The sequence below is a fragment of the Psammomys obesus genome, unplaced genomic scaffold, assembly GCF_907164565.1.
Source record: "Psammomys obesus unplaced genomic scaffold, mPsaObe1.curated_primary_1811, whole genome shotgun sequence".
In the NCBI taxonomy this organism is placed as follows: Eukaryota; Metazoa; Chordata; class Mammalia; order Rodentia; family Muridae; genus Psammomys; species Psammomys obesus.
In genome coordinates, this window is record NW_026596321.1 from 343,746 (window position 1) to 360,382 (window position 16,637).

Below are 16,637 nucleotides of genomic sequence, written 5' to 3' on the forward strand. Positions count from 1 at the left end.
TAAATGTCAGCAGTGTGGGAAGGGCTTCAGTCATGCCTCATCCTTCCACTCACACCAGAGGGTCCACACGAGGGAGAGGCCCTAAATCTGTATCTGCTGTAAGGGCTTCAGTCAGAGATCACATCTCATCTACCAGCAGAGGGTCCACACTGCAGGGAATCTCTAGGTTTGTTCTACTGTGAGATGGGCTCCATGCTGCTGATTGTTAAACACTCCCCCAAAACCCATAAGCTTCAGAAGATTTTATAGGGGACTGTATCTTGGTTATTTTGCCTTCAACTCATTCTCCTACTGGGTTCATTATGCAAAGGGAAAATAGCATTTTAGAATAGATCTTAGCATACAAAGTAAAAACAAAATTAAAGAGTTATACACAGTGGTTTCTGATTTAATTATAAAAGAAAAATGTCAATTGTTAATTGTCAGGAACAAAGCCAACAGAAATCTTAGTGCCTCATAGTAATGCTGAAATTATCATTACAGGTATTTAATCAAGATTGGCAAAGAGCTTGTAGCATCTGCTTGGGAGAAATCAACAACAACAATCCTAGAAGCCAGCAATTTAAAGTGTACAATAGAGTAAGAGACAAGCCAATGAGATCAGAGAGTGTATGCTGTCTGGAGAAGTTTATTGTTTTCACATGCTCATGGAAGAAGGGGTTGACTTCTTCCCTGGGTCTCCATCTTGAAACAGTGACTGGAATGCAGAAACTGTCTTGGTACCAACCCGAGGTGGACACCAGTGTGTGGAGAAAGACAGGATGAGGAGTAGACAGCAGCTGAGCCAAACATGGTGTGGAAGCCGAATCACACAGCCCAGTTCTCATCAGCCCCAGCCTGCCAGCCTCCCCCCAGGCTTTCAGCTGTGGGTGATTCAGACAGTTGAAGAGCACATTTTTAAAAAAAAAAAATACATATTTCTTTTATGTGCCCATGCTTACCATACCATGAGGGTGCTAGTCAGAAGACAACTTGTGAGGAGTCTGCTCTCTCCATCATTTGGGTGCCAGGAATTGAACTCAGGCATTCATGCTTCGGGGCAGGTACTTTACCCGCTGAGCCATCTCCACAGCCCCCAACATGACATATTATATAACATTGTATTTTATGCTGAGCTGTAGTGGTGTACATCTTTAACCACAGCACTTGGGAGGCAGAGGAAGTCAGATCTTTGAGCTCAAGGCCAGCCTTGAGCAAGTTTCAGGACAGCCAGGGCTACACCAAAACCCTGTCTTGAAAAACCAAACAACCAACATGGCCTCCACCAAAAGTCTTTAGCTTCCCGATTTGAATCCCTTCCCAAATTTTGTGCCATTAAGCAAAAATTAAGAGAAATTTTCTACCAAGGCTTTTTTTTCCCCGCAATTTTTTCCTATGCTTATTTTTGAGACAGTTGTAAACAACAGAATTGATGTCTAGTTGGAAATGGGCCCTCATCTTAAAGATGAATGCAGTGTGGCAGGTCAGGGACCTGGCTAGGGGACTGTCCCTGTGATGGTGACATCATTTTGAGATTAAGTGCTTTGCTTACCAGAATCCCCTCTGTTGCCAGTGCAGTCTCTGTCAGTGGATTGAAGGCTTCTCTTGGCCTGCCAACCTTTCTGAGGTTAGACTCCAAAGCCTGTAACTCTTCTCTAGGACTCCCCATGTCTACCAGGCTGGCCTGGAACTCACTAAGATTTCTCTGCCTCTGCCTCTGCCTCTGCCTCTGGAGTCCTGGTATTAAGGGTATGTGCCACCACACCTTTATTAATGAGACTAAGAACCTCAAGAAGGGACCTAAGTTTCCCAAGCAGTATATCATCATAGCTTTGCTGGGACTCCTGGTAACTTTTTTTTTTTTTAAGATTTATTTATTACCCTGCTGTGTAGAGTCTTTCAGAGGCCCTCTGTGGTAGGCTTCTGTCCTATTCCCTGTTTTCTGCTTCTTCCAATGTCTATCCTGTTTGCCTTTCTGAATGAGGATTGAGCATCTTACCAGGGTCCTCCTTCTTGCTTAGCTTCTTTAGGTGTACAGATTTTAGTATGTTTATCCTATATCATATGTCTAATATTCACTTATAAGTGAGTATATACCATGTGTGTCTTTCTGCTTCTGGGATACCTCACTAAGGATGATCATTTCTAGTTCCCACCTTTGCTGAGACTCCTAGCCAAACTTTGGGCAGAGTGCAGGGAATCTTATGAAAGAATGAGGAGATAGAAAGACCAGGAGGGAACAGGAGCTCCTCAAGGAGAGCAACAGAACCAAAAAATCTGGGCCCAGGAGTCTTCTGAGACTGATACTCCATTCAAGGACTATGCATGAAAATAACCTAGAACCCCTGCACAGATGTAGCCCATGGCAGTTCCAAGTGGGTACCCAATAAGGGAAACAGAGGCCGTCTCTGACATGAACTCTGTCTGGCTCTTTGATCACCTCTCTTTGAAGGGGGCCAGCTGTAACAGGCCACAGAGGAAGACAATGCAGCCAGTCCTGATGAGACCTGACAGGCTAGGGTCAGATGAAAGGGGAGGAGAACCTTCTCTATCAGTGAAATAGGAGATGGACAGGGGAGGAGAGGAGGAGAGAGGGCAGGATTGGAAAGGGATGAGAGAGGGGGCTACAGCTGGGATAGTCTTTAAATAAACAAGTCTGTTTCCTGTAGGTAGTACAAACAATAATTTGATTTAAGTGAGGGAGGGGTAGGGTAGGTGAGAGGGTTACGGAGTTAGGGTTAGGGTTAGAAGGTCAGGGTTAGGTTAGGGTCAGGGTTGTCGGGGTTAGGGTGAGAGGGTAAGGGTGGTTAGGGTTAGGGGGTCAGGGTTGGAGGGCCAGGATTAGAGGGTTAGGTTAGGATCAGGGTTAAGGTTAGAGGGTCAGGGATAGGGTTTTAGGGTCAGGGTCAGGAATAGGGTTAGGGATTAGGTTTAGGGTTAGAAGGTTAGAGTTAAGTATCCTCAGTAAGAACAACCAAGACGACCTCATCATTTTATTTAAAAACTCAGTGAGTTGGGGAAGCAGGTTAGAGGGCAGGGGCTTTCAGCCTGGGAACACCCTGGTGGAGAGTGTGTGAGGAGAGACAGTGGGTTTCAGAGACTGCAGTAGCCCCTTCCTAGAGGGAGTCTCAGCTTCCAAAGCAACCAGCTTGCAGGGCATCAGACTGACTCACCCAGATGTGGGAGCCATATGCTCCCCACATGAGCAGGCTTCTGCTCCCAGACCTGTTTGTGAAGGAATGCCACAAAGGCTGAGATAATTCACACCCAGGTGTTTTCTTTGTGGCCCACTTTCCACGTTGCAGAATGTAATGTTTTCAGTCACCTGTCAGGTAGCAAGAACGACTCTTCATGTTTAGTTATGTTACCCTCATTAGTGTTCGGCCAGCCTCATTGAGAGCTCTTAGGTTTACCAACAGAAAATCCATAGGGTTGTGTTTTCATGGACACTAGCATGGCAAGCTAGGGATTTGGTTTCTTGACACACACATTTACACACAAACACACACATGCACATATACACATGTGTGAGCGCACACACACAAATTATAGTTAGCAAGAGCTTGTTCACATGAATTATATTCATCCTCCTGAGCCACGCCCAGGCACGGCACTGGAAACCCACTAGGGTACAGAAGCAAGGGGAGAACAGAAAAGCAAGTCGTGGGACTAAAGGACAACCGTGGTGGCACAGTGAAACTGAGTGGGTGGAAAGAGGGGAGGGTATTCCGGAAGGAAGATCAAAGGCGAGGGTAGGATAGGGGAGCCCAGAAGGCAGGTTGCTCCCCACACACAGTCTGTGGGAAATCAGACTCACTCTAAAGGTTTAAGGGCCACCAGGTCTTCTACTTGAAGACACATTTGACACATTGCCAGGTTGGATTTGGACTTTCAATGATGATCTTAAGAACATCAAGTGTTACGGGTTCCTTTTCTAAGTCCATGAATTTGGGCAATGGAGGTAAAATGAGAGCGCTCTTGTGCTTCCTGAGCTTGAGAGAGGAGCTGCTTTCCTGATGTCGGGCTGTGTTTAAAAGAATCCTTTGATTATTTTGGTTGTCACTTACTCAAGTGCTTTTCAATGTTGGAAGAAGCTGAACAAAACATTAAGCTCAGTGCCCTGGGCGCTGAGTAAATGAACGTCTGCTTTAGCAGCTTGAAGGCAAAGGAATCTTTAGTAACCAAGCAGGCCTGGGAAGCCGTGTTTTACATTTGCAGAGAAAGGAAGGTGGAAGGGGCTGGATGGCAGGCCAACTGTTCCATTTTCATTCCAGGGGAGTGGTATGATGTCATCACTGTTCTGAATCCAAAGCCAAGCTCTTTGCGGCGAGGCCGGCATAGCTGCTCCCAGCAAGGGTCTGTGGCAGGGATGCAGGCGGCTTCAGGAGATGCTGAGAGGCACAACCAGCTAAATTCTCATTTCTTCCTACGTGACCAATAGTTGAGTGACCATTCTGAGCCATTCCTTTTGACAAGCCATTCCATTTGAAACACCGTGCTATGCCTAAAAGGTAGAGAAGTATATGCTCTGGGATCGTAAACCAGTGAACGAGGGAAGACTGTGTAAGAGAATCCCTGTGAGACAGTATTTCTCAGCCTGTGGCTGAGACCCCTTTGGGGGTCCCATATCAGGTATTTACATTATGATTCACAACAATAGCAAAATTGGAGTTATGAAGTAGCAACCAAATGGTTTTATGGTCGGGATCCCCACAACATGAAGAATTGTATTAAAGGGTCGCAGCATTAGGAAGGTCGAGAACCTCTGCTGCAAGCTACAGTAAATACTGAGACGGAATTAAGGTCAGCACAAACACCCAGAGTGCAGCAGTGACTACATCCATGCTCTGTACCAAGCACATAGTAGGTGCTTCGTAAGTGTTGAGTATGAAGTCTTAGCGAGCCCCGAAAATCATTGCCCAAGCAATGAAGGTTTAAAACGGTATTTCAGGGAGAAACTGGGAGAAAAGCGAAGTGGACACAGCACTCCTTACTTGGTGCTTTGACAAAGCTCAGTCCCACTTGGTGATGTGTCCACTTTGCTTGTACATTTCGTACTCAACACTTACAAAGCACCTACTATGTAGTTTTTGCAGCCACAAACCATGTATCTGGGTGGGGAAGACAGGGTAGAAGTAACCAGAGCTATGTGTCTAGAATGTTCTAAGGATTTGATGGATGCCCTGAACTTTTAAATAAGAAACTTGTGAGCTTGTATGTACACGTACAGTCCTTCTCGGAAGAAAGGGGTGTGTCCTAGTCACTGAGGTCTTAAACATTAGGAATATGTTCAGGCACTGACAAGTGGCTAATGAGGAACAGGTTAGGTGTTCCCTGCTGAGTAGAGAGCGGAACACTGAAAACCTGGGGTGGATCCTACACCATTAAGAAACGGCATTGTCTAAACCTCACCTGGCAGTGGAGAGGACAGTGGGAGATTGAATTAGGATGTGGTTCATAGAGACAGGAGACACAGACAAAGGGTATGGCAGTGGGAGAGAGAAAAAGATAGAAAAAGAAAATTCAGTTAACTTCGAGTTTCCAGCCAGGATGGAGGAAGAGAGCAAGCAGGTCTGAGGGGGAAATGCAAGGTCACCCTGGACCACTGTGCTTGAGCTGTGAGTGGGAAGAGCAACAGGGGGCCAGTCTAGGCTCGAGACAAAGACCTGCATCCTCCTGTGTCTCGATGAGAGTCTGAACCAGGAAAGAAAATATCACTTCTGCAGAGGGCTAGAAAAAAAGCAACAGACCAGAGATGGGCCCCTGAGCCATATAACACTATAGCCAGACTTCATGCTAACCCAATGCCACCAAAATGAAGACTTGGGATGGGTAAGCTGATGGTTAAGGAAATCAAAGACTTCTTAATGGCAGGGAGAGTGGGGAAGAGTGGTTCCATGGGGCATGCTGACGTTTCCAAAGCCACATGCCAGCAGAAGCCTGGGAAGGAATGATCAGAGATGGGCAAAGGGGCAGGCACAGGTGCAGGGGGATGGGATTTCAGTGAAGTGAGGGGACAAGCAGGGCAGATGAGCCAGAAATAACAAGAGAAGACTCAAGCTCCAGCAGAAAGGATTTTGGACTCTAGCCTTGCCCATCCAGACCTTCTCAGCAGCAATAAAATGGCTAAAATTTTATCTTTCAAAATAAAACTTGCCCATGCTCCCCTGGTTCTGCCTGGGCAGAAATCCAGGCTCTGAGCGGCCAGCTAGAAAGGCTCTACATTCCTGTTCAGAGCCCTGGAATGTGACTCTTCCAGAGCACAGCCCTGGTGAGAGGGAGCAAGAGCAGGGTGCAGCCCCCTGCACCCCTCTACCCCGAGGCCCTCTGCTGGCTCTGCAGGTGAAACAATGATGTGGGTCATGCTCCTCCAGCCAGCCCAGCCCCAGTCAGAACCAGCAGAGTGCTGGGATGCCATGGCTGGAGGGTCTCTTTCCTGTCAGTGAATGTTTCAGAAACAATTGACTTAGCAGTAGAGAAGGGGGAGATGATGGGGGAAGAGAACAGGGGAGCATGGGAGCCCCTATGTCTTCAACCTGTCCCCAGGTGCCCTGTGGAGAACCTGGAGCTCAGTTCAGTATCTTTCAACCTGTCAAACACTTCAGGGTCGCCAGCAGAGATGGGTAAGAATCTTACGTGTTTAAATGTTGACTGTCTGCCAGACAGCACAGCCCTCTGAAAACATGAGCAGCTGCCATAATTCTGAGCACTGGCACTGCCCAACTCAGCAGAGAACTGCCCAAGCACAGAACCCCTGCAAACCGTCACCCACACGCACAGGCTCTTGTTGCCCCATCTCCTAAAGCACACACTTCTCAGAACACTACGGCTGCAATCACCAGGACTGATGGTTAAAGACATTGGGGGCCACACAGTAGGGGCAGTGAAGTGTGTCTTCCTCTTGCCTAAACTGTGCGTGAAGCCATATAGGAGAATCTCAGTATTATCTGTAGGACTATGGGGAAAGCCTGGCTGAGTGTGGCCAAACATGGCTGGAGCTGTGTTGAGCCCACACTGGGCACGGCCTGGCCAGAAAAGACACTAATCAAGGGTGAGTTACCCACAGCTGCATAGTTAGACTTTGGGGCCCCTTGCTTTCTAAGGCCCTAGGAAGATTTTTTCCTCTTATTCTGGAAAGTCACTCCTCAAATCATGGAAGCAAGGGGCCCCACAAAACCTGCTGGAGTAGGGCAGCCAGAGCAATCCACCCTAGGGCAGCACACATCCAAGAGACAAGGCAGAGCAGATCCAAGCATGCCCCATGCTCTGACCCTATTTGCTGTGCTAGCAGAGGGGAAGCCCGGATCTGGAGTGGTGTGCGTACGCATACACGCACACTACCCCAACACGGGAGGAAACCTCAAGAGTAGGGAAGGAATGGTCCCACCTTAACTGGCACAGTTTTCCAGGCCCTGCAGGAAGATGCTTTCTTGGCTGCACCCCAGACCAAGGGCATCAGGCCGTGTCACAGCACAAGGCCCAGCTTGAAGACTCGGGTTTCACATTTCTTTGCATTGGACAACCTCGACCTCCTGGTAATTCCTCCTTTCTTTACTATGGCGACCCCCAAAACAAAATAGAAAAGGGAAGAGGTGTTGGGTTTTGTATCACCCAGAGGCCTCTGTCTCCTATAGAAGACAAGCCCAGACATGAACCCACACCCCTCACCCCATGCCATGCTGTGTGTAAGAAACCCAAATTCCCTAGGTTCTACCCACCAAGTAAGAGAAGGCTTCATTTGCTATGTTTGCAGATCTTTACCTTTGACTGCAATGCCCTCCTGGTCTTAAAGAGAGAGGATGCCCTCATTTTGTGACCCTGGAGAAGCCTGTCGAATCTGACCTCAAACGCCACCCTAACCACTGTGCTCCTCCAAGGGTTGAACACTTGTTACCTTCAGATCTAATGCACCCGCCTGCACATTCAGTAGCAGCTCCGTATGAGTGTGGGCTGGGGGAAGGCTTCAAACTGCCCACTGAAAAACTCAGTGCTCCCCAGCGGGAAGGTACACCCCCATGGGCTGTTACCTTGATAGCCTGTTTCTCTTTGGCACTAGTGTCCTGAGCACACCGTGCCAAAAACAGAGACGAACAGCTTTGTGACTTCCCAGAACGCCAGCATGTGTTGAATAACGTTGATTCACACTGCTTAGCTGTTGCAGTGATGGCAGTTTGTCCTATAACCTGCCTACCCTGGTAGCTTGGCTGAGAGAAATGCAGATTCTTTATGAATCTGCATGACAAATATTAGCTCTCATATCACATATTGTTATCTTCATGACAAATATTAGCTCTCATATCACAGCGCACACAATCCATAGACCTGTGTGCCCATATGTGCTTTACAGCATAAATATAAGTCAAAAGCCTGCAGCAGAGTCAGGAGGTCTCAGAAGCAGGCCGAGAGTCTAAGAACGGACCAGTGGCAGGAGGGGGCTGCTGCTGGGGTCAGCTGCTAGGGAAAGGCGAAGCCAGCTTCCAGAGCTGGAAATGGAGGTTTAGACCCAGGACCCGAGGGGTGAACAAGCGGATGGGCGGGCAGTGTGTAGACAGTGTCAGTGGGAGGGGACCCAGACCAGCTGAAGACCCAAGCGCAGACGGTCAGGGAGTTCTTCACTTGTCGGCCTGCGATGCACACACAGCAGGTATTGGTCATAAGTCGGTGTGGCGCCACACCATCTAAGTACTGTGTAACCATCGTTTGACGGGGTCCAGATGAAGGAGTTACACCCTGCCTTGGTCTGATGCGTCTAATAACTTCTTGGGCCTGGTTTCCATGTTACGATTTTAATAGATCCTTGTGCCCCTACAGCATAATTCATTCCCAGTGAGTGTCTCCATCTCTGCCCCGGGAGACGTCATGCATCATTCCGTGCTGCGTGGGTGTGCCTGAAAGATGGTGCCGTTTCTGGTCCACACACAGGAGCTGCATTCATCCTTCTCCCTCAAGATGGAGTCAGAAGATACTTGTAAAATGGAGATTTTTTAGGGCAATGAGCAGCCTTTTTAAAAAGCACAGTTCTCTGCAATATGTAATAACTTACAGTATGACATAGCCCAACTTAACACAACCAGCCAAGACAGGGCCTGGCAGACAGTTACCTGAGGGTAGTTACTGGCTCAGATGGCCCCACTGGGCCCCAGGCTGTGCCCACATAGTGGACAGGCAGGGCAAAGGCCCGGCATACACTAGTCAGATTGTGTCCAGTGGCAGCCCCTGAGACTTCTGGAGCAGGTGTCATTTAAAACAGAATGAGCCAGAAACACTGAGGGCTATCAGAGGTCAGATATGAAGGAGGCAAGGCAGCGTGCCCCAGAGCAAGGCCAGGGCACAAGACACCGTGCCTTTTAGAGTGCCGGGCTGCAGTGGGCTGTGTATTCTGAAACTCTTGGCCATAGACAGAGCTGCCCCTTGGCTTATGGGGAAGAGTGGAGATGTGAGGATCACCCTCTAAGATGGAGGATGACTGGTTTAAAGCAACTGAGCTTGTCCTGTGCCTGAAGTCCCCAGCCCCATGCCTGCTGAGAATCTAGGAAGCACAGGAACTAGCAGGCCATGGTCAGTGAGATGAGCACTAAGTGCTTTCATGAAAAGACAAGCGCCTTGGGAGCGGCCTTGTTCAGTGCCGCCCATAAAGAACCTGACAGATTGGGAGCCATAGCCTGCCCTCTGTCTCTGATCCCTAAAGTTCCTCTTTCACATATACAATGATGGTATTCCAGAAAATTAACTTGACTATAAGGGTCACAGGACCCCCAAGTTAAAGCTACCCAGAGTTCTCCTTCCATGTGGATAGAAGCCGTAGTCCTCCATTTACCTTGAGTTCCCTTATGTGGATCCCCACTCACACCTTCACGAGCTTTGTTCTTGCCTCTGAGCAGGAATACCAGTCTCTCCTTACCCCTGCAGATTAGGGTTTCGAGTGCTGTGATGAAACATGACCAGATGGCAAGTCGGGAAGGAAAGGGTTTATTCAGCTTATACTTCCACAGCACTGTTCATCACTGAAGGAAGCCAGGACAGGAACTCAAACCTGAAGGCAGGAGCTGATGCAGAGGCCATGGAGGAGTGCTGCTTGCTGACTTACTCCCCATGGCTTACTCAGCTGCTTTCTTATAGAACACAGGGACACCTGCCCAGGCATTGAACCTCCTTCCCCATTGATCACTAATTGAGAAAATGCCTTACAACTGGCTCTCATGGAGGCATTTCCTCACCTTCCTCTCTGATGACTCTAGCTTGTGGCAAGTTGACAGCACCCTACCCACCCAGGAGTCACCTCCCGTGTGAAGTGCTGGTTCCTGGGCACTGTTCTCCAGATCAAAGTAGCTTGCTATAAGGGCAAGAGCCTGCCTGTTACACCTGAGAGCCAGGTTGCCCTTCTGGCTTCTCTAGCTCTCACGAGGCTGAGGTGTGAAAAGTGGAAGTTTAGGTCAGCCTGGGCTAACCAGAGACTCCAAGACTCCACGCAAAAACCCAAAACCATGCAAACCAAACTCATGGCCTTCCCTGCAAGCCTTGGAAGTTTCTCTGGTTCTGCTTGCCTTGCTATATTTAACTATAAGGTGGGGAAAGAAAAACATAAAGTTTAGAGTTCATCACATCATTGATAAGATTGAAATGTGACAGCCTAGGACACAGAAAGAATAAAGATCATCCCTGCATGTATGTGCCCGATAACCATCAGCTATATTAGTAATCATTCTTGTCATCGTTATCACCATTCTGTCAGAATGCGAGCGCTTTAGAAGAGAACTGTTTTGTTCACTGATGATGATGCAGCCGTTGAGTAACCCATGTCCTCCTGCACTGGGTTAGCTGCTTAGATCCGCTCCACAGACTGTGAGCACTTGGGGCCTGTCTGGTCAGCTCTGTGTCCCTGAGCTCTACCTGCTAAGCACAGTGTTAAGAGACACAATAAACATTTGCTGAGTGTGTTTGTTCTTGGTGAACTATTAGTTCCCTATGCTTCTAGAAAACAAACTTTGTACTTTCTTATTCGGTAGTGACGCTTATGAATATGGCGTCAGTGGTATTAGGAAGTGCTTAGGACCCAGGCAGCAGTTTTCTCCAAGGCACAAGAAAATGTTTAAACACTGTACCCTGCACCTTGGCATGTGGGGAGGCCTCCTCGCTAAACCTCCTCTCCACTACACCTAGGTGGAATTATGACCCCTAATTATGACCCCAGGCAGCTATCACTGTCCGCTCCGGATGTCTTCCTTAGAAGTTTCTTCCCCCTGCCATGAGCCCGTCCTTCACCCTTGCTGCCCGCAGAAACTGCCCCGTCTGCCCCAGGAATGCAGCGGCATGCTGCCCAGTGTCTCAGCCTGTTCTTCAGTTCCTGCGGCATAAACAATAAGGGAGGAGGGTGCCGAGTATAATGTGAACAGCTCCACTCTGCAGTCTTTACGGAAGGCTGCAGTTTTATAAGCCTCTTATAAGTTTTATAAAACTCTTATAAGCCGCTTATCATTCCAAGTGCAGAGAGGGTCACGATCTGAAACACTCACTGTGCTGGTTGCTATGGGGAACTAGAGGAGAGTTCCAGCTTGGAGTTTGGAGTGATCGCCTGTATGGGGAGAGGGGAGCTGGCCCTCTCTGCTCCAGTCCCGTCCCATGCTTTTTCTGTCATCAGTTGATATAGAAGCAGCAACTTTCTTTTGTGTCTCTCTGTCACTTAGAACACATAGTCGGGCCACGAGACTGTCCCTTAACGCATGATTTCTTGCTGACACTACTAAATGCATGCTCCATTCCAGACTTCTGTATGCATGCATTGGTCCATTCCTGCCAGGGCCTTGTCTGTTGTTGGACCCTCACTGTCCCCAGTCCACACTCTGGTTGCCAGCCCTGCACCTGAGCCTGAGGCCTGGCTCCCTTGATGACAATCCCACATTCCCAAGCCTTGGTTTCTTGGCTGGAGCCAAGGGTGTTTAGTTCCCTGGCTTTTTGGTCAAAGACATTCCAGAGAGTTCCAGGGAATGAGAGTTGCCTTTAAAGCTCTTCCAGAGCCCTCCTGAGCTCTCAGAGTGGGAACACCTCATATCCTGGCTCTGCCATTAGCTTATGGGGTCATCCTGGACCGGCCACCCAGCCTCCCTCCGGTGTAGCTGTGTGAGAGGGACAGCTCTGAAAGGCTGGTGCATTGGGAATGGTCTTCCTTAAAGATCATGGTGGCAGTGCAGCTGGGCCCACAGATTACCAAGTACGTAAGCTTCCCTGCTCACGTTCTGACATCCAAGAGGAGGCTCCTGCACGAGTATTCTAAAAGAGCCCCTTGAAATACTTCTCATTATGAAAAAAAGTTTAAAGGAGAGAGAAAATACAGATTTTAAAAAGAAGTAAATTGGCCTACCAATGAAGGTGCTTTAATATTTCAATACATACCAATAAACTGTTAAAATGCCCAGTGTGGGGCAGACACATGTACTGTTGGCCCTCTAGAACTTGGAAGGTGGAGACGAAAGGATCAGGAGTTCAAGCCCACCCTGAGCTACATGAGATCTCTAACATAAGCTATTGGTGAAATTGTTATAGTTGGTAAACAGCAGCCTCGCTCTTTCCGCCCCTCACTCTTGACTGCAGTGCACGGAGCTCTCTTTGTACGGGATTGTTCTCTGGTTTACAGTCGTCTGGTTGTCTGGCAGCACCTTCCAGCACCGCAGCTGATGGCTGGCGATTGTGCACTAAGCACTTGTGCAGCCGCCCCTTTAAGTGCATCATTATATAATAAAGTGTCCCTGACTGTTTTCTTCCGCAAAAGGTGGGGCTGCCGGTTTTGCTCAGGTGGCTTTTGATGTACCCAGCAGTGCCCCGTACCCCCAGCATGATGTGGCACTTGTGTGGCTGGTGGGGAAGGACTTAAGACTAGTTGTCCCGGGTGCTTCCATAAGTCAGAACAGGGACAGCCGGTGACAAGTGGGACCTGTGTTACAGCCTAACAGCCACCTCAGGCACTACCACACCCACGTCCAGGATTGCCTGGGAACCTGTACACGTGGTTAAGACTGATCTCGGCTGCCTGGCTCCCTCCCCACACACAGCCTCAGGAGTTGACTGCCAGCCTCTCAGCCACCATCACCTACAGGTTGGCAGGAGCGGCCCTGTCCCCATGCCTGTGTGACCTAGTGGCTCCAGAGTTTCCACCCGCAGCCTAGGAGGCTGTTACAAACACTTATGTGTAGGGGGTAGGGCTGAAACCTCTAAGTTGGATTACTCTGAATCAGCCCAGGAGGTGGCCAGAACCCCAGGTCTTGGGGCCCGGAATCTGTTCCCATGGTGGGGACAGTGCTCAGGGACAAAGGGGGCAGTCCTTGGCCACCTCTGCACCTGTAAGATGGATCATTCAGAACGATCCACAATAAAGATCGGGGACTCCCTGAAACGTCCAATCCGTTTCTCTTGGAAGTCTGCTGAAGAGAGTGTGTTGTGAGGCCTTGACCATGAAGGATGGGCACAGTCTGACTCAGGTGCGCAACACGCTGTGCTCTTCTCTCAGCCCCATATCTGTTGCCGTCAGGTGGGGGTGAAAGGGATGACCCCAAGTGTCCACCTCACTGACCACCCTCCCTTCACCCCACATTCACATGGCTCCATCCTGGCGATTGCCCTGCTGATCCTCTTCCTGCTGCTGGCCCTGGTGGTTCTGGCCCCTGCTCTGCACAGTGGTAAGTGGGCCAACCCCAGGCCACAGGAGGCAGAGGTGACATCAGTGGGGGGTTGGGGGACATCAGGAACTGTGACAGTAGGAGATACAGCCTGCTTTTGAATACAAAGTATTCAAATCTGCACAAGCCAGGCTTGGTCACTTGGACCTATGAGCTATGCGCTGACAGCATGGGCTGGGGGCAAGACTGCCAATGGCAAAGCCTTTGGTACAGGCATGTAGATGCAGAAGGCCAAGATTAAAGTACATGGGTTTGGTGTTTGGAAAGGACAGTGCTGGGTGTTGCCGTTATCCAAGAGCACCTTGCTGGCGTCGGGAGCCACTGACACATTGTACGATGCTGGGTTTGTATCTGCGGGAATTGTTTCCCAAAATAAACTTTTCATGGCAGGAAGCAGCATCACCCAAGGCAGGTTGCTTTTGCAAATTTCAAAGTAATTTTAAATGAATTTGTCTGGTTTAAGTCCCTGTTGCCTGGGAGGACAGCTAGTGTGTCTTGATGTGGTCTCGTTTTGTAAATCCGAGGCTTCATGTGTGAGAGCAGATCCTGGAAACACTGTCTCCTGTTTGGGATGCTGTTAGCTGTCCTGCCCCTTGTTCCTGAATGTTGGCCTGCATCCCAGAGTTTCAAGTGCCCTGCAAACTCTGTGCTGACCACTCACTTCAGGGATCCTGACTGTGGCTGGAGCTGGTAGAAAACTGGGTGTAAAAACCAGGTAAAATGAGACAGAGAAAGAGAGAGACTAGAAAGGCTAAAGCAGAAAGTCAGATACAGAGCTAGAGATGAGACTGGGGGCTGGACTTTGTGGGATGCGGGAGAGGTGAAGGTTTGCAGTTAGCCTACGCCCTGGTCTGACTGGTGAGTGGGTTACCACCCACTGACTGATGAAGTTGTGACCTGAGAGAAGACAATGGGTGAGAGGAAGGAAGTTTACAGGGGAAGATCCATGAAATGGGTCTGTAAAGAGAGGGAAAAGAGGCTGCAGAAGACCTGGTGATGAGACTGGGGGATTTCATGAGTGAACTTTGCTCTTTTTTCCCCCTGAATTGAGATCTATGCCTCCCATATTTGGGTCCAGGTTAGTCAGAGTGATTCATGGAGAATTACATAAAAATGGACCACAGAAAATTCCTAGTGAAGGTTTTTAGCTTTAGAAGACATAAAGACTTTAATAGTGATAGATAGTAGTAGGAGAATGGAGAACCCCCTTGTCTCAGTTTCCTATTTGTTTTTTTTTATATGAACACAAAGAAATTATATATTATTTTAGTCTTCTGTAGTATTAACAAGGCATGACTGGAGCAAAACAAGATTTGTTACACACACACACACACACACACACACACACACACACACACACACATATTAATGAAAGATAAAGCAGAGACATAGCACCCTAAATGGAGACTGTATGAATGATTGTTTTTAGGAATTTTCTTTTCTGATATGCCCTCCAGCTTACTAGGCAGCAGACTGGTCGAGGTCACATCTGTATTGTCTCGAGGACCCCAAAGACCACCGAGGAGCCGATTCCGACGACGCAGGCGCAGTAGGGTCTTTTTTTATGACAAGCTGGAGCACGCTCCCCCCCCCCCCATTGTAAAGAACACCTGGGTTAAGTTCCAGGTATTCACTGATTAGCCGTTGCTAGGGGTGATGGTTAAATATTACTAGGTTTCTCCAGGCAAATCCTTAGGTAGGGGACTCCATAGTCTTAGTTTTGGAATTGGTGACCTATGGCATAGTTCCCACTCTGCCTCCCAAGTGCTGGAATTTGGTTTTGTTTGTTTGGTTTTGTGTGGTGTGTGTGTTTTCTGTGCAGTCAAAGGCCTTCTCTGTGTAGTCCTGGGGAACTCACACTGGAGACCGGGCTGGACCTTTGGTCTTTTTTTCCCCCCTTTCCTGTCTTTCTTTTATTCTTTTTAAAGACAGGGAGTTGTTTTTCTTTTCTTGCATAGAGGGACTGTGTAGATTAGGAGTTGCACATGCATATTGGGTCCAGATTCTGGTCCCGTGGGGAGGCTAGTCAACCTAGAACGAAAATGGGCCTTGGAAAGTATGTCACATGGCTGCTGCCATAGTGGTGAGGTTAGGAGCCATGATGGCTGCCATCCTCGTGGATAATCATGTAACAAGAGATTACGTGGCTGATGCTGGGTCGTGGGTTCCCTGCTCAGGGTAGTTCGCTCGACTCTACCCGGGACTTTGGAGACCTGAGCCTGATGATCCAGTTAAATCCTAACGGGCCTGCTTGATCTATGCATGCTAACTAGCTAGCTTGCTGCTGGATTGCTGATGCTTGGGTCACTCTCCTCCGCACACTCGACTAAGACCTGATTGAGAGCGATCGCAATTCTAACAACGGGAACATCACTGCTGGTTAGAAATGGCGTAATATTTGCATTTGCATTCGTTGACCGTCTACCTCTTAACATGCTGCTTCTCGGTTAGATCTCATCGGTTAAACTTCGTTTGTGGCCTCTAAAATAAATCACTACAGAGCCCAGGCCGTCCTAGAACTTCTGATTCAACCCCCCTTCCCAGGAATGGCATCGCTATGTCACCATGCCCGGCTGCATCCTTTCAGATTTTCCCATTAATTGAATATGAGGACAGTCTGCTTGACCTGGACTCGGAGACGCTAGTCACAGATTCTTTAGAGTAGCCAGAGAGGAGTTAGCTTGCTGCTTGCTGTCTGTGAATTGGATACGATATTAAGTGCAAGGCAGCTGGACGGTGATTGGGACGAACTTAGCTGTCATCCAGTCGATTTTAAGCTTACATTAAAATTTAATTACATTTAATGAAAAAAAAGTTCCCTTCCTTCCTTCCTTCCTTCCTTCCTTCCTTCCTTCCTTCCTTCCTTCCTTCCTTCCTGTCTTCCTTCCTTCCCCTCCCTCCCTCCCTTCCTCCTTTCTCTCTCTCTCTCTTTCTTTCTTTCTCTTTCTTTCTTTCTTTCTTTCTTTCTTTCTTTCTTTCTTTCTTTCT

General features: G+C 48.5%; 1 protein-coding gene across 1 annotated transcript in view; it reads left to right on the plus strand.

Moving 5' to 3' along the window:
- Window positions 1-370, plus strand: part of LOC129669033 (zinc finger protein 235-like) — a 9,428-nt gene extending 9,058 nt beyond the window's left edge. The window contains exon 4 of the mRNA XM_055597111.1: window positions 1-370. This exon is cut by the window's left edge and continues 1,660 nt beyond it. Within this exon, the coding sequence (XP_055453086.1) occupies window positions 1-85 (85 nt within the window). The 3' untranslated portion in view covers window positions 86-370.
- Window positions 371-16,637: the final 16,267 nt, after the last annotated feature.